General features: G+C 44.1%; 1 protein-coding gene across 2 annotated transcripts in view; it reads right to left on the bottom strand.

The window, feature by feature from the left end:
• FAM171A1 (family with sequence similarity 171 member A1) overlaps window positions 1-14,983 on the bottom strand; it is a 128,853-nt gene extending 113,870 nt beyond the window's left edge. For both annotated transcript variants that reach the window (XM_059659808.1, XM_059659817.1), the window contains exon 1: window positions 14,663-14,983. In XM_059659808.1, coding sequence (XP_059515791.1) covers window positions 14,663-14,759 — 97 coding nt within the window. In that variant the 5' untranslated portion in view covers window positions 14,760-14,983. The remainder of the gene's footprint in view (window positions 1-14,662) is intronic.
• Between the last annotated feature and the right edge of the window lie 3,204 nt (window positions 14,984-18,187).

Here is an 18,187-nt window from a genome sequence, read left to right as displayed (position 1 = left end):
ATTAAACACAAGTAATATCTTTTATGTCATCCTTTAGCAGCAGAATCTACCCTCTGTATTACAATACTTGGAATAACAGACTTACATTTATCTAATGCTATTCTGTTTTCCTAGCTTGAAATTAACAACAGGTTTTCTTTTTTTAAAAAAATTTTTTTTATTGATTTCAGAGAGGAAGGGAGAGGGAGAGAGAGATAGCGAGACATCAATGATGAGAGAGAATCATTGATCGGCTGCCTCCTGCACACTCCACACTGGGGATCAAGCACACAACCTGGGCATGTGCCCTGACTGGGAATCAAACTGTGACCTCCTGGTTCATAGGTCGATGCTCAATCACTGAGCCATGCGGTTGGGCTAGGATGACTTTCTATCACATTAAACACCAAATAAATGTAGGGCTCTGAGAATCCGCCTTCAGGAATCAGGCTGAACAAATGTTTCTCATGAGTATCGAACAATAAAATATTCTAAGTTTGAAAAAAATCCTCTCCTTTTATAAAATCTGTTTTAATATAAGTACTAGAAGGGCTACATATGCCACTAATTCTGTCTGTAAATTCTGTCTTTATAAAAGTCTAGGAAGGCCGATAAAGGGCTTGGGAAGAGGACCTCCACAAAAGCCCTGCCCAGTGTGTGACTCAGTTGGTTGGGCGCCATCCCATCCACGGAGAGGTGACTGGTTCAATTCCCAGTTAGAGCACATGGTGGGGTGGGTGGGTGGGTGGGTGGGGGGGTTTGCGGGCTCAATCTCCGGAAGGGGGTGTGCAGGAGGCAGCAGACCATGGATGTTTCTCGCTCCCTTTTTCTCTCTCTAAAATCAATAAGTAAAATATATATATATATATATATATATATATATATATATATATATATATTTTTTTTTTTTTTTTAAGAAATACCTCAACTAAAAGGGCAAGGACACGAAAAGGGTAACAGTATATACCAGGGGTGGGCAAAGTTTTTGACTCGAGGGCCACAATGGGTTCTTAAACTGGACCGGAGGGCCGGAACAAAAGCATGGATTGAGTGTTTGTGTGAACTAATATACATTCAAAATAAACATCATTACATAAAAGGGTACGGTCTTTTTTTTTCAATAGTTTTATTCATTTCAAACAGGCCGAATCCGGCCCGCGGGCCGTAGCTTGCCCACGGCTGGCATATACCATAGGGAAACTGAAAAGGCCACAGGAGAGAAGAAACAGAACTGAAAAGAGAGGACCTGACTGGAACACCCACTTGTTCCCCCATCCCAGATGTGGTTCGGTTCCATGAATGAACACAGGGACAGGCACATTTATTTGAAATACCAAATGTTTGTTTTTAACATAGTCACATGGTAATTCAGAAGCAGTGAGTTAGCAACACCCAGCCTTGCCCTCCTAAAGCCACTTCTGGGGCAGCACACGCGCGTGTCTTCTGAGCAGGACAGCAGAGGGGCACTGAGGCGGACAGAGCCACCCTGAGGGCAGGGACATACCTCGCCCGCCAGGCTCCTGTGATCAGGACACAGCAGCAAGGGCACAACCCTCCCCACACTCCAAAATGGTGCTAGGAGCTCAGCCTGAGACGTAGAGGGCAGTGACCTTCAGAGACAATGGGCCTGGCAACGGTCTCCCTACAAGTCTTAGAAAGAGGCCTGGGAAGCGCTGTTAATAGACTCGTTCTTTCTCCACCTGCACCTCAGATAGAGAAATGCAGCAGGCGCACGCTCCAGCTGCAACAGCACCACTGACAAATCAGAAACGCTCTGGTGTCATCAGCTTTTGTTCTACATCAGGTACTGCTTGCTGCTTAATAACACACCTATGGATTAAACTTGCCAACAGCCGGTAGGTCAACGGCACAGGCAGAGGACTTTAGGAAACAATCATATATATCTTGTCTAGATTTCTAAATGGTATACCCAGTCTTTAGGGGAGTTTTGTAAATCTCAAAGAACTCAATGCAGATTTGAATTTTCTAACTTCCGTAATTGATATCTTTAGAATGTTGTCTTGACTTTTTAAAAAAGGTTATTAGAATACTTTGAGGAATTAACTCAATACTAAATGACTCAAAAGGGTTAATGAAGTGTCCCAAGTAACCTGTAGAAGCTGCTTAGTCATTAACCAGTAAACTGCCACGATATGTTGAATTAATTAAAAAAGGTCTTCTGCTTGCATCTTACTATAGACCAGCAGTTCTCACCTGTGGGTCGCGACCCCTGACCCTTTCACAGGGGTCGCCTAAGACCATCCTGCATATCAGATATTTACATTACGATTCATAACAGTAGCAACATTATAGTTATGAAGTAGCAATGAAAATAATTTTATGGTTGGGTCACAACATGAGGAACTGTATTTAAAGGGCCAGAAGGTTGAGAACCACTGCTATAGACGCTTATGGCATACAAATGGTTAAGAGAACTTTGTTTGAGTGTATGACTTGCACCTTCCAATTGGCATATACATTTTGGTTTCTTTAAGGAGAATAGGCGTGGAAATAGTCCTAATATAACCTCTAATGGTGCATCAGCAATATGCAAATATTAACTCTAGAAGCGTTAATTTTATTTTCTCTTTCCCATTCCCTCTCCACCTAGACCAGTGATGGCGAACCTTTTGAGCTCGGCGTGTCAGCATTTTGAAAAACCCTAACTTAACTCTGGTGCCATGTCACATATAGGAATTTTTTGATATTTGCAACCATAGTAAAACAAAGATGTATATTTTTGATATTTATTTTATACATTTAAATGCCATTTAACAAAGAAAAATCAACCAAAAAAATGAGTTCGCGTGTCACCTCTGACACGCGTGTCATAGGTTCACCATCACTGACCTAGACACATACACATGGCATGCACATGGACAAACCCGCCATGGCTTATCTGGTAGGTATGTGATAAAGTGGTTCTATCTGGTCAGTTTGGATATTCACTGAGAAGAAAATTTGGCTGTGATTGATTTTTAAATATATTTTTATTGACTTCAGAGAGGAAGGGAGAGATAGCGAGACATCAATGATGAGAGAGAAACATTGATTGGCTGCCTCCTGCACACCCCCTACTGGGGATCAAGCCCCCAACCAGGGTATGTGCCCTGACTGGGAATCGAACTGTGACCTCCTTGTTCATAGGTCGATGCTCAACCACTGAGCATCACTGGATGGGCTATGTGACTTATTTTAATAAAACATCAAAAAATTTAAAAATTCTACATTAAAACACTGTTTAAAAAATAAACATAATGGTAAAATCTTAATTTTAATTTCTAAAAGTACTCCAATACTCTTCAAACAATAGAGCCATTTATAGCTGGAAAATAAATGTATGTGCTATACTATCTGTCTGCCTGCCTATCTATCTGCCCACCAAAATGGCTAAAGTTAAAAAAAAATTAACACCACCAAATGTTAGTGAGAATGTGGAGCAATAGAAATTCTCACACATTTCGTGTGTGTGTGTGTGTGTGCATGTGTGTGTGAAAGAAAGATAGAACCAATTCAGAAAAAGGTCTAGCAGTTTCTTATGAAACTAAACAATCACCTATAACCCCCAAATTCCTCTCCTTCGCATTTTCCCAAGAGCAATGACAACATATGTCCACAGAACTGCATGAAAATGTTCATAGCACTACATTTACATCAGAGAAACTTTTGTCTATCAATAGGAAAATGGATAAGCAAACTGTAGAACAGTCATACAGAAGAATCCTATTCATCAATAAGAAACAATCTCCTGATAAAAGCAACAAACAGATGGATCTCAAAAGACATAGTGACTAAGAGAAGCCAGAGTACATAATGTATTTATATGAAGTTTTAGAATAGGCATAAAGGTAATCTATGGTGGAAAAAATCAGAACAGAGTTTTCCCCTAAGGCAGTGGTCAGCAAACTTATTAGTCAACAGAGCCAAATATCAACAGTACTTCTTCAAAATAGACTCGCCCAGGCCGAAAACCGACTTCTGCATATGGGCCACGAAGCTTCAATCGCACTGTACGCGCGCCCGCATGTGGTATTTTGTGGAAGAGCCACACTCAAGGGGCCAAAGAGCCGTTATGGCTCGAGAGCCGCAGTTTGCCGACCACGGCCCTAAGGGATAAAGCAGAGATTTACTGAGAAGGGACATGGAGGAACTTTCTGAAAGGATGGTAATATTCTGTTTCACGATGGCATTTGGGGTTGCGCAGATGTATGCATTTGTCAACACAAGATGTGTAAGTTTCCTTGTATGCAAATTTCGCTATGAGAAAAAAATCATAAATAAATACCTTGAACACTAATGAAGGACATGCTTGCTGCAGTATTTCAAGGAAAGACCACTGACAGCTGAGACATACTTTAAAATGCATCAACAAATAAGATGGATTAATGACTAGACAAAAGAATGAACAAATTATAGATAAGAAATGAAGCAGGTAAAATGTTAGTTGTATGTAAGTGGTGAGGATGGGTACTCACCGTAAAATTTTCATTTTTTTTTTTAATATGGCCATTTTCACAAAATAAATTAAAAGTAATCTGTTATCGTCCTACAACAGCATCATTTAAACACTTATTTTCTAGGTCACTGCATAAGCAAAGAGAAACTAAGCAGCTTTTTTTCTTTTTGAGTGAAAAAGATTAAAGTTTTACATGTAAGTTCAAATACCAAATCAATACACGTACACTTACTTCACAGTCAATAAAGCCCTCACTTGATGCCAAAGGAGAACAAGGGCATCTCATCAGGCGTTACAAATCCAAACACACCTGAAGGACTGTTTTACAAATAACCACATCTTTCCCTAGCCCACCTCTCCAAGTGATGGGTTCTAACAAGTCTCTTGTTATATAAGCAAATGCTAACAGACTTGAAACACAACCCAGAAGATTTCCCCACTCCCAGCTGGGTGTAACCCTAAATTCCACCCTGTTGCGCCGGACCTCCCTCAAGAGCTCATCAGAGTTATTTGTGTGAATTTCTTATCGCTTCTACACAACTGAATCCCCCACGGCACCAAGCACAGAACCCGGCTCTCTGGAGCTGTGCAGTAAATCACTGTTCAGGTTGTTTTCCATGGTTTATGGTAAAGGCAAACAGGGACCGCACACGGGGTAAATTTGTCTATCTGCATTAAAAAAAGGGATGCAACTTCTCTGGGCCTCAAATTCCTCTGCTATAATGTGAGACTGGTATTTACACCCACAGGATTGATGTGACTATTCTATAAGGTAACCCACTCAGGTCCTTCGCGTTGTGCCTCACATGCAATAAGACCCTATACATGTTTGCTAGTCATTATTATTTCTTCGTATCTAGGTGAATGAAGCTGAGAGTGCCTGTTACTATTAATTACACTGATTTAACATTAAGGGTAGCTTAGATACCTAAATATTTACCATTCAAAGAATTTAGTATATTAGTTACCAAAATAAACCTTTCTTCCAGGTTTTCAGGGTCAAAATACAAAAACTCAGGACCACTTTAAATACAGTATTTGGTAGCAAATAAGCTGCTTCAGGTTTTCCTTGCATATGGGTCCACAGAATTTAGAACTTAGTCCATGGAGTTGACCATCTAAAGTCTCAGGGCAAGAAGGGACACCGAAGTCACTCGTCCAAACCCTTCTCCAGACTCACTGAAAGGACCCTCTGCAGTCCTCTTCCCTATTCCCAACCTCCCCTATGGCGGGAGATCTGCTTTGCCCACCCCTCAACCCACTGGAGCTCCACTGACCCACCCTCCACATTATGGCAGAGTGAGTCCCTAAAGACACCCACATCCTCACTTCTGGAACCTGCCAATGTGTTACATTAAAGGGCAAAAGGGACTGTAGAGGTTAACTAAGGTCATAGAGTGTAAGAGGGAGGTTTTCCTGGATTGTTCAGAAGGTTCAAAGTAATCACCTGCGCCCTTAAACGCAAAGAACTTTGTTTAGTTGTGGTCAGAGAGACAAGGTGGAAGAGATGTCCGAGAGACGTGCTATGTGAGTACTGGACCTGATGTTGCTGTCTTGGCAAAGGAAGGGACAAAGCGGCGGAGAATACAAGTGGCCCTGAGGAGCAAGAAAGGCTCCCACAGCCAGCAACGACACAGGGACCTCGGCCCTCTATCCGCAAGGAAATGAATTCTGACCATTTGAATGCGTTTGGAAGCAAATTCTTCCCAGAGCCTGCAAAAAGGAGCATGGCCCTACTGATGCTTTGATTTTGGCCCAGTGAGACCCTAAGCAGAGTGACCTGAGCTGTGCTGTGCTCAAACTTCCCACCCATGGAAACTGTGGGGTAGTAATGAGTGCTGTTTCCAGCTGTTATATTTCGATACTCTGTGAGGGCAGCAACAGAGAACTAATGCAATAATCCTTAAAATATCTGAGGTTCCCTAAATGGTCTCCCTACATCTTTTTTGTTCTAAATCACACATTCACTAGGATGGCCCATCTTTCCTAAATAAGACTTTGAGGCCACCTTTTTGATCTGCCTTGCTTTTAACAACATGCCTGAAGCCCTCCAACCAATCAATTTAGTTCAGCTCTTCTGGGGCTGAGCCTGTGATGGCTAACAAGGAGGAGCTTCTGTTGGAGGGCTGTGTGACCACAGGGGCCTGCAGGTCCAGCCCAGTACTCACCAATGTCATGGATGGACAATCATATGACATGCATCATGACAAAGCCAAGAGGCCTGATTTCAAGCTCTCCTTTGAATGTGCTGTGGAGGTTCAATCAATCTTAAATCTTGCATCTAGGACCAAATACAATCCTTCAGGTATGGTCCCACCAGCACATGACACAACAGAATTATGTCCTAATCTGGTTTCTAGAAACTAGGCATTCACCAGGGTATCCCAAGACGACTCTGGCAGTGTTGGTAACCAAGTCATATTTTTCTACTCACTTTACACTTAGTCACCTACAAGATTCAAGTCTTTTTTTTAAAAATTAGATTTCTTCCTATCTTGAAATTTTGTTAACTTTAATGCATTCTTCGAGTTTACCATCTAAACTGCCCGCAGAGTTCTTTTTTAACCTAAATTTTGCAACAGATTGAATGCTTGTGTTCCCCAAAATCTGTATGTTGAAACCTAATCCTTAATGTTATTGTATTTGGAAGTGGGGCCTTGAGGGTGATTCTGTGAGGGTGGAGACCATATGAATGGATTAGTGACCCCATGTGAAGACACAAAGCTCCCTTGCTCCTTCTACTATGCGAGAACACATCAAAACGACAGCTGTCTGTAACCACCCTGATCAGACGCCAAGTCTGCCAGTGCCTTCATCTTGGACTTCCCAGCCTTCAAAACTGCGAGACATAAATTTTTGTCGATGATAAGCCACCCAGTCAACGGCATTCTGTTACAGCAGCCTGAATGGACTAACACACCCCCTTTTCACCTTTGCTTCATTAGAAAGTATCATCAGCCCTAGCTGGTTTGGCTCAGTGGATAGAGCGTCGGCCTGTGGACTGAAGGGTCCCAGGTTCGATTCTGGTCAAGGGCATGTACCTTGGTTGCGGGCACATCCCCAGTAGGGGTGTGTAGGAGGCAGCTGATCAATGTTTCTCTCTCATTGATGTTTTTAACTCTCTAGCCCTCTCCTTTCCTCTCTGTAAAAAATCAATAAAAACATATTTTTTAAAAAAGGAAGTATAATCAATTTCCCAGAAATGTACTCATCCAAATCCTTAATAAAATATTTTTAATAAACTATAAATTATTAGCCTGATAATAATCACACAATGAAATTAAGAAGAAATGAAATGTTAACAAAGTATTAAGATCCAAGTTACATGTGCTTTAATTATTTCTGCTAAAAGAAATTTCCATTAGAAAGTGCTTTTATTGTGCTGACCTTCTCTCAAGAGGAGAGATATAAGCTGTAACTGGTACAAAGGAAACAAACCACAACCACACCCTAATCTCAATAGCATGGAGAGGAAGGGGTGAACTTCAACCATTGAAACTCTGCTACCAATTATGTTTTGAAATCAGAAGTCTTACTAATCTGACTCACCTTACTGACTGAGGATAGTTTTAATGTCTTTAGTTCAGCTCTGTCAAAACCGCATTAAAAATCACATTAAAAATATCCCCCTCTATGTGAATTCACTACTTTTTCTACTCAAATTCTGAGTTCAAGAAAGTAAATTCAAGCAAATGAAATGTTCATCTGACCTGGAAATAGTTGTCTTTCCTCATAAACTCATGCTTCTCTATCCCTGTGGGGTACAGGGTAAAACAAAACAAACCAATCTTTTATAAACTCAATACTAACTTCAAGCTTTCTTCTCCTCAGCCAGCTTTTCCTATGCCATTTGCCAGGAAAATATTTGAATATGTGTTTATATGTTTTACTTGTGAAATATTTGATGAACATATTAAATCTATATTTGGTCATATATATTTTTCAATTCTCACCTGAAGATATGTTTAGAGAGAGGAAGAGAGGAAGAGAAATCGATGTGAGAGAAACATCGATCGGTTGCCTCCCATACATGCCCTGACCTGGGATGGAACCCACAACCTAGGTATGTGCCCTGACTGGGAATTGAACCTGAAACCTTTTTGGTGTATGGGATGATGCTCCAAACAACTGAGCCACCTGGCCAGGGCTTTATTTGATCATCTTATCTCCCTATGCAATTTAAGTAATATGAGCTTTATACAATTGTTTCTGTAATTATTTTATTCAGAGCATCATATGACATTGGAAACCACTATAGAACCAATATTTTCCAATCTATGTAGTCACTGCTTAAATATCTGATCATTAAAAGGAGTTTTCGCCCTGACCGGTTTGGCTCAGTGGGTAGAGTGTCAGCCTGCCGACTCAAGGGTCCCAGGTTCGATTCCGGTCAAGGGCATGTACCTTGGTTGCGGCACATCCCCAGTAGGGGGTGTGCAAGGGGCAGCTGATCGATGTTTCTCTCTCATCGGTGTTTCTGACTCTCTATCCCTCTCCCTTCCTCTCTGTAAAAAAATCAATGAAATATATTTAAAAAATAAAAAATAAAAGGAGTTTTCTTACAATTTTCAGGAACACTCTAGGAAATAAAACTTCCTGTGTCTGACTATGGATAAATTCTTTTTTTAAAAAAATTTTTTAATTGATTTCAGAGAGGAAGGGAGATGGAGAGATAGAAACATCATTGATGAGAATCATGATCAGCTGTCTCCTACTCGCCCCCTACTGGGGATTGAGCCTGCAACCCGGGCATGTGCCCTTGAGCAGAATCGAACCTGGGACCCTTCAGTCCGTAGGCCAACACTCTATCCATTGAGCCAAACCGGCTAGGGCTGGATAAATTCTTGGAATATGCAAAAATAAACATTACAGACAATTAATAGCTGTATTTTTAGTCATTATTTAGTATTAGTTGGTTTGATCTTACTGAGGAAACTTGCCTAATTACATTAAAAGTATCTTAATGCCCTTACTTTATGAATTTATTTTTCCATTTCTTTTCCAATTGGATTGTAAAATATCACAGGGTAGAAACTTCTAAATAATCAAGCTTCCACAAAAATATACTGCACCCCCTCCACACCACCCTTTTTTGTCTAATAAGTAGCATACTGTATTCATACAGCAGATACTCAATACTGTACTTAGGATTTCAAGAGCAGAAAAGAGAATATAGCTGTAGGTGAAGGGAAGTGATAGGATGTACACCAGCCATCCAGGGGGCAAGGAGTGATACATTCCAGCTGGAGAAGACCATTCAAACTGGTGAAGAATAGATCAAGTTGGAAAAGGCAGTAAGACTGTAAAGGCCAGACTTAGTCATTAGACATACTTTGGGCAACATGAAAATACCAATGTTTCTGTAGGAAAGAGACATGACTAAAATGGTGTTTGAAGAGGGAAATCATGGAAAAGATGTTGGACTGAAAGCACAGACTAAAACAGGGACCCTCTAGGATGAAGGTATGCAAAGTAGTGAAAATGAAGAGAACTGAATGAATGAATGTTTATGAGATATGTTGGGAAGATGAGTATGATACATTAACGAGTGGTAAGCTCTTCAGCCTTAAAATAACTGAGTGGTTCCTTCCCTTTCTCCATTATTTACTTACCTCTTTGGCCAAAGCCCTAAAATCAAGAAGATTCAAACTTCTCTCCATTCTTGAGTTCATTTCCTTGGGAAGAGACTCGAGCCAGGACACTTCATTATCCTTATCCTTCTCCCAGCCCATAAGGTTTGAATCCCACACTAAGTTGCCAGTGACCCCTTCAGCTGCTATTCTGGGAACTGCCCAGATGTCATATGTCTTCCTTCTCAGGACTACACTGAACTGAATTCCCCTGCTCCCAGGTGAGATGGAAAATACACAAGAGAAGTGCAGTAGTTTCACACTTCCTGTATTCCCTATCAGGTGTAGTGTCAAGGATAACAGGTGTTTACGCTGCCTCTGCCCTCTGCCTGCAACTGTGTGTCCTCAATTGTTCATGTGGTCCAGGCCCAGAGTTGGCTGGACTCATTTGCCTAAGAGAGGCAGAGAAATATCAGAAGGGCTGTGCTGAGACTCTGAAACAACATGGGGGAGGCCATTCCAAGTTGGAGGGGGGACCCTACTGTTTCATTGTATGAAGGCATTGGGGGCCTATGGTGGCACTAAATCACAACTTTCTTTTACAACATTTATTACCAATAGATATCTTTCAATAAAAATTTGAGCAAAACTTAAAAGCAAGCAAGATTTCTACTAGAGTGGCTTGTGGCTACACGTTCTTTCATCAGGTGTGAACAATCCCAACTCTGGGAGGAATACAGAGGACTCACGCACCTTGCTTACAAATAAAAGTCACATCTCACCGATCTCATCAGGGGAAAAATTAGTCAATTTGGTGGCTGTAATAGGGTCCTGGAGGCAATCCTCAAAGATCCCCAACATCGCTCCAATTTGGCAGAATTTTGTTAAACAGATGCAAAAACTTCATGCATTTCTCCGTTACATTTAGTGGCTTGGACCCAAGAAGTAGTCTACACTCCACCATTACCCTGACTGTACAGGTGCAGCTCTTTCATAATTCATGAGGATTAGGGTTTGTATTAGTTTCCTACAACAAATTACCACAATTCAGTGGCTTAAAACTACATGGATTTACTATTTTACAGTTCTAGCGGTCAGAAGCCCAGAATCACTATAATTGGGCTAAAGGGAAGATGTCGGCAAGGCAGCATCCCTCTGGAGGCTCCAGGGGAGAATCCATTTCCTTGCCTTTTCAGGCTTTTAGAGGCCGCCTGCGGTCCTTGGCTCACGGCCCCTCCTCCACCTTCACAGCCATCAATGGAGTACCCGCAGTCTCTCTCAGAGGCCACCTCTCTCTTGTGAGGATCGTTGTGATTATATTGGGTCCAATTGATAACCCAGACTATCCAAGATCCTTAAGTTAATCAAGTCGGTGACGTTCCTTTGCCATGTCAAGTAATATATTCATAGGTTCCTCCTGATATCTTACGTCGCTTCATGGTCTTTCAACTGATCACCGTGCTCCAAAAACTCAAATTTGAGTTTAGCAAAGAACAGACCTCTCAGAGAGGAGAGACAGCCAACCATTCACTTCAAATGTTATGACAGAGTGTAGCTTCTCTGAGATGAACAGAAAGTTAGCATATCATTGTAAAATTAGATAATGAACTGTAACGTCAAGATCATACAGTAGAAGGCGGAGCCTGAAGTCCTTCACCCAACTCTGACCTCTCTCATGCATAAAAGTGCTGGGCTTCAAACATACATCCCTAAAGAGCACATCTGCGCAGTTCACTGCTCTTCAAGGACAGTCCCCTCTATCAAGCCAGCCTCAATGCAGTTTGTAAGTGATGGAGAAAGGCAAAATTAGTCAATACTTCAGAATAATAGTTTCTGTAACATTAAAAAAAGATACTATAAACACTTTGGAACAAATGAGATGAAGCAATAAAAATATGCAATCATATTCTAGAACTAGTTCAAATTTGTGATCAGCAAAGCCTCACTGTGACAACTGTTGCTTTTGAAATCCCTTTGCTGATTCGAAGCAGCTATAGTAAGAAGAGAGAATCTGAAGCCAAACCTTAAATCTTATCTTGAATACATAAATACATAAATACATAAAAATTGTGTCAAGAAGTTTTGCAAGATGTTAGTTTCCTCATAACATAGTAAAGATTAGTTTAATAAAGAAGGTGTCATTTAGTTCCAAGAATCTAATTAAAATACTGTAGTATATGATCTGTGTGTTCCAGGTCTCTAAGATTTTCCCAAGTAATTTCTAAGTCCTGTGGTATACACTATCTGTGTGTACACAACTCATATTAAAGTCTCAACAATGATTCAAATAAGTTTCAACAGTGAAAGTAAGTAAAACTACAAATTAGGTTTCAGAGAAGGTAAACATTGAAGTTTTCTTCTAAAAATGCGTGTTAATGATGACTGCATGTTGCACTACAACAGCGATTTTCACTACAATAGCGATTCTGTGCCACAGAATTTTGTAATTAGTTTATGTGTGCCTTGAGATGATAAAGGTTGAAAATTGCTGCACTAGTTTATGGACTAGCTGTCTTCAAACCTTCATCAATGCAGCACTGACCATGTGCAAAACAATCCACAAACTGTTGTGGGAAATGCAAAGTGAAATCAGATGCAGCAATTGTCTTCATTGTGTATGTGATCCAGAAGAGTAGAGAAAACTGTAAATGTGTCAAGATGGCTTGAAGAACCCAGTGGGGTGAGAGTGACCTTAGAATGTCCAAGGAGATCCCATAAAATGATACTAGCTCGAAATCCAGATGCCAGGTAGTAAGACCCAACTTATGGCTTCTGGACTCAACTCTTTAAAAAGCCATCCTTATCCAACCAAGGAAGTAATCTAGGTGGAAAAATATTCAACTTGATCACCCCATAGACTAAGATTCTCTTAGCCGTGGCATAAATATCCTCACAGGTTGATCATTTCTCTTCCACTTCACAGAACATCCCATTTCTGAGAGTTGAGTTACCTGATCTGAGTTTTAGCAATAAGATCTCTGTTAAATATGGTCTCCAACCTACACTTAGTAGGTTTTATCATGACTTCTCCCCCTCCCCCCAGTTGAGGCCAACCAAGCCTTCCCCTATTTTACAAGTGCATGAACTTAATATTACACGTCAAGTGCAAAACAAAAAATTCAACTCCTTCTTTGGAATTAATGGCCTCCTTGAAATGCAAGTATCATTCATTAAAATAGCTGATTCAAAGAGAGGTAGGGTATTAAGAGGATACAACTGAACACCAATGATCTAATGTCCTAAACATTCATTTCCTACATGAAGAGGAATGAGTCTTTTTGTACTGTATCAATGTCCCCCTTCCATAATATACACTACAAATTTATACATAATTCATAATTGTCACATTATACCGTAGCTATAGCAAAAGCAATGCATGAAAGAGATGCTGGCAAATGGTACAGCAAGGGATGGACATGAAAGCCTTTAATTCAACATGTAGGTAACAAACTAAACCCAGCAGCCTGTGGTGGAACCTTCCTCTCTGTCACAACATCAGGCTGAATGGCCATCCAGGTTCTTTGCTCCGGTATTTGTTACATGGGAAGAGAGTTAGCATGAGGATGGGTAAGGCAGAGTCTGAGCAAGAGGACCCTGGATGGAGCGATCTTGGTCCATCCTGTCGGCAGGACTGACTTCACAGTTCACACACCTTTCTGCAAGGAGAGGACATGACAAGGAGCTGGGGCGCGGGGGGGGGGGGGGGGGGTCGGGCTGCAGGAGGCCTGTGGGAGACCTGTGGGAGACCTGGAGACCTGAGAGGCCCGGGGAGGCCGGCAGCGGCGTCCTGCAGATGCTCCTCTGCGGCGGCCACAAATGCGCGCAAAGGAGTCTTCGCCCCCCCCCCCCCCCCCCCCCGCAAATAAATTCGTATTTTAAAGACAAAAGACAGGCTCGTGGCCTTTCTCAGAGGCGACCACTTTACTTCCAGGGCTGGAAAGCAAATCTGCAGAGGCCAAGATTAGACAAAAGGCAGGAGCTGGCGACATACAGCCCTGGAAAGGATTGTTGTTGATTTAAAGTGCTCAGGGCCTCCCAGTTCCAATTCTTCCTCCCCTTCCGGGAGCGATTCCTGGGCCGATGAGGACACCCCTCAAGGCCTGGAGAAGACGTCGGACAGGGAGGAGGAGGAGACCCCCAAAACTTTCCCGAACTGCGGCAGGCCGGTGGCTGGCAGCAGCCGCGGACCCTGGAGTCCCCAATTGCAGGGGGCATCCCCGGGGCAGCGGCCACCCCCTCGCCACCACAACAAAAGGGCCGAGCGCAGCTGCCTTCGCGCCCGGGTTTCCAGCACCCGAGCCCCGAGCGGCGAGTGGGCGGCGCGACCCGGGGGCTGCCCCTGTCGCCGGGGCGAAGGAGGAGACGGAGCCGCGTGTCCATGTCACGGCATAAAGAAAAGTACCTCCGGATGCACGCGAACGCGCCACCCGAAGCAGCAAAGCTGGTGCCACCCGCACCCCCACCTGTCCCCGGCCCCCCGGGAGCACAGGCTCCAGGCCCCAGGCGTCCCCGGGCGGCGCCGCCCCCTCCGGAGCGCAGCGCGGGGGCTGCGGGCCCGGCTCCCCCGCCCGCGGCACAATGCGGCGCGGAGCCTCCCGCCGCCGCTGCGGCAGGCCCTGGCCACACAAAAGCCCGCCGCCGGCCGCCGCGCACCCACCTTGGGCTCCGGCGCCCGGATCCCGCAGCGTCTTGGTCACCGCCTTCCAGACGTGGCAGCCCAGCAGGCAGAGCAGGAGCGCCGCCGACCTGCCCATCTCCGCGCCGGGGGCCCCGGCCGGCTCGGCCCCGCCGACCACCGGGACGGAGCGGCGCGTCAGGGGCGGCGGGCGGCCGCGCCTGCCTCCATGTCGCCTGTCTGCGCGCGTCGGGCCCGCCGTCCAATTGGCCGCGCCCCCGCTCGGCGCGGCGCCCGGCTCCGCAGCCCCCGGCCGCTCCCTCCTCCGCGCACCCCGGTGGGTTCCCCGCAGCGCCGGCGCCGCGGCCCGCCCACCCGCTAACCCCTCCGCGCCCCGCCCCGCCCGCGGGCGGCGGCCAGTCCCCGGGCCCTGGTGCCACCTGGCGGCTGCCGCGCCGCGGGGAAGATCGAGCGCCCAGAGCCTGGCTCCCCGGGCACCTCCGTGCTCCCGTGATCCGAGCTGCTGCCGGTGCCCACACAGCCCGCCTCCCCCCGTTCTCCGCCGCTTTGGAAAAACACACACCTGCCTCTCAAGTCTGAGGCCTTCACACCTCGTTAACGGAGGGTCTCGGGCTGTGACCTGCCTCGGTGTCCTCGGGTTAACGCCATCCTGCGGCCGTTCTTGTCCCAATCCACCTCTGTTAGGTTTGACATCCAACCTGAAGGTCAATGGGAAGGGGATCCTAACCCGTATAAACTGCCCTTAGGCCCCCAGTGCCTGAGTGTTGACAGATGAACATCTTTAGGCTGAATTGTGCTTAGATATTTCTGGAAGGTTACAGTGGGCAGGAAATTTGCCTTCATTAAGGCTCCACTTTATCTTCACTATAATATGATCTAAGAGGTAGGTATTGTTATCCCCATTTATAGATGAGAAAATAGAGTCTAAGGAGGGTTAAGGAATTTGTCATTAGCACACAGCTGGTCAGCGGCAGAGCTAAGGTGCAAATAAAACAGGCTGCTCCCAAGGAGGAAGCTCTTCACAAACACCCCAGGCTTCCCTTCAGCAGAGGCACACTCACCCCCCCCACCCCAACTTCCCATTCTCTCAACTTGCTCCCATCTGTGCATTCCTCCACACAACCCTCATGGAGCCCTGGACTCTCTCGACCCCACCTCCAACCAGCACTGCATTGACCCCAGGACCTCTGCAAGGGAGCAAGGCTCTAAGGAAATCCGCCCAGATCCCCCCTTTGCCCAGTGCTGCGGCCAGAGGAGTGTTAGTACTGTAATTTTATTAACCAGGCATTAAGACGTGGCAGGCACTGTACCAAAAAGAGAATGAAGGGTGGCACTTGCCCAGTTGACTTATAATAGACAAAGCTGTGAGACACAATAAAAAACAGGAGGTGGAGAAGGCCATGTGGGTTTTATTGTCAACACAACCAATGCTACAATTAGTGCAAATTGCACACCTGCACATGGTAGCAAGTAGCCAGGAAGGCGGAAAGAAAACCCACAATTAGGAACTACCTTATTCCTCCTCCTTCTGACTTCCAGTGTCAGAGCCAGGGGCGGGGAGTGAACGGGATGATAGTCCAGCTCAGCCCTCAATTGCAGTTTGGGTGCCAGTCCACAGAGCATAGAGTCCTGGCGAGCTAGATGGCTGGGTGGAGGATGGCTTCATGGAGAAGGGCGGTCCCAAAGTTTTCAAGTCACTTTCTTGGCCTAGGGAGCTGCTTTTAAGTGCATACTGGAGTTGAAACTTCATGCTTAAAATATTTTTTAAAGTAGTCATTTTATTTTTTAAAATATGTTTTATTGATTTTTTTACAGAGAGGAAGGGAGAGGGATAGAGAGTTAGAAACATCAATGAGAGAGAAACATGGGTCAGCTGCCTCCTGCACACCCCCTACTGGGGATGTGCCTGCAACAAAGGTACATGCCCTTGACCAGAATCAAACCTGAGACCCTGCAGTCCGCAGGCCAAACGGAGGCCTATCTCTATCCACTGAGCCAAACTGGTTAGGGCCATGCTTCAAGCATTTTGAGGATGTACCTTTTGTCAAGAGACAGGAGCAGCCTGAGGAGGCTGGGGGGTGTCAAGAACCAGGTTGATTTTGAGGAGATCACCTGGGGACTGCTACAAAATCCTGAGAACAGAAACGTAAGATCTCACGAGGGAACGAAGGACCCTGTTATAGTTGGGGTTCTTAAAATATACCGCTCTCACTGGACTGGAAATGTGTCCAACTTACTTGGGTGGTAGTATTATTTCTATCCTACAGATAAACAAACTGAGGCTTCATGAAAAAATAATTTGCCCAAATATCTAGGTCTGATGCAGTCAATGCAATTTTCTATACCGTGTTACCCTAAGGATAAATTTCATGCAAATTACCTCCAGCTGTGTCCAAATGGTTTTAAACCTGTTGTAATCCCTGTAAGGTCTGATCTAGTTAATAGTATCTATTGAATGGGATTGTGCCCATGTCAGCTTCTTGGCTTTAATAATATATGTTATCATTGGGGGGAGTTGGGTACAGGGAATAAGGGACCTCTCCTACTATATTTAGTAACTTCTCGTGAGTTCATAATTATTTCAAAATTTAAAAAAACACACCATAAAACTCTGCTCTGTACCACTTTTTATAAGCTTCACTGTTTACTCAAAACACTGGTGTTTGTGATCCTAGTCTGAAGTTCCAGTACTTATGGTAGTGCAAGTAGCCTTAGTAAACATTAAATGATTAGTCTGATCAAGTTTGGGTCACAATCATTGACTATAGATACTCAGGTATAATGGTTGCTATTACTGTGTGTCACAAAATTTTTGTGGATGACATAGCAGTATAGGGGAAGTTTATGTACCTTTATAGCAACATCCAGGCTTGTATAAATGGTTTCAAAACCCCCTCCTCATTTTGCAGATGCCTATTTAGACACAGAAACAAATTGAATACTTTGCACAGTGGATTCTCAACCTGCAAGCCAGTCTCAATGCCAAGAGGAGAGGTGGGTCCCCCATGTGCAATTGTTTCTGAGTTATTTGGATGGGAGGCTAAGAAAGCACAACTTCTGCTAAATCACACAAACAAGCGTACTTTCACATCATCTGTCCAGAGTTACATAATAATTAAGTAATCACACTTCTTCTTTACAGGAATAAAAGAATATGGCTTACCTTTTCTCGAGTTCAGATAAACAGACTCCCACTTAGTAACTGTGGGGGAATCACTGCCCGAGTGGGAGTGTCTGCAGAACAATGCATGTGAGAAGTGCTCTTTCCTTCTAGAACTTTTCCTGTTGCTCTTACGAAAATCTCACAGTTTGACTAGAGATGAATTATGACTGTATTTGAAATTGCTTAGAAGTTGCCTGTCTGTGCAGCATTTGATTTTAATTTGCAAGTTCCCTGCCAAAAGCAGTGGTGCCATATATAGAACTTTTCCTGTCTGAATTTTCCAGACCTTGATTTCACAGGCTCTGTGTCAAGGTTTCTCAGCCCCAGATTATTTATCCTATTGAAATCTTTCCTGAGGTTGGTGCCCATGTGGTGGAATTTTA

Source organism: Myotis daubentonii, chromosome 1, assembly GCF_963259705.1.
Source record: "Myotis daubentonii chromosome 1, mMyoDau2.1, whole genome shotgun sequence".
In the NCBI taxonomy this organism is placed as follows: domain Eukaryota; kingdom Metazoa; phylum Chordata; class Mammalia; order Chiroptera; family Vespertilionidae; genus Myotis; species Myotis daubentonii.
This window is presented reverse-complemented; position numbering and strand designations above follow the sequence as displayed.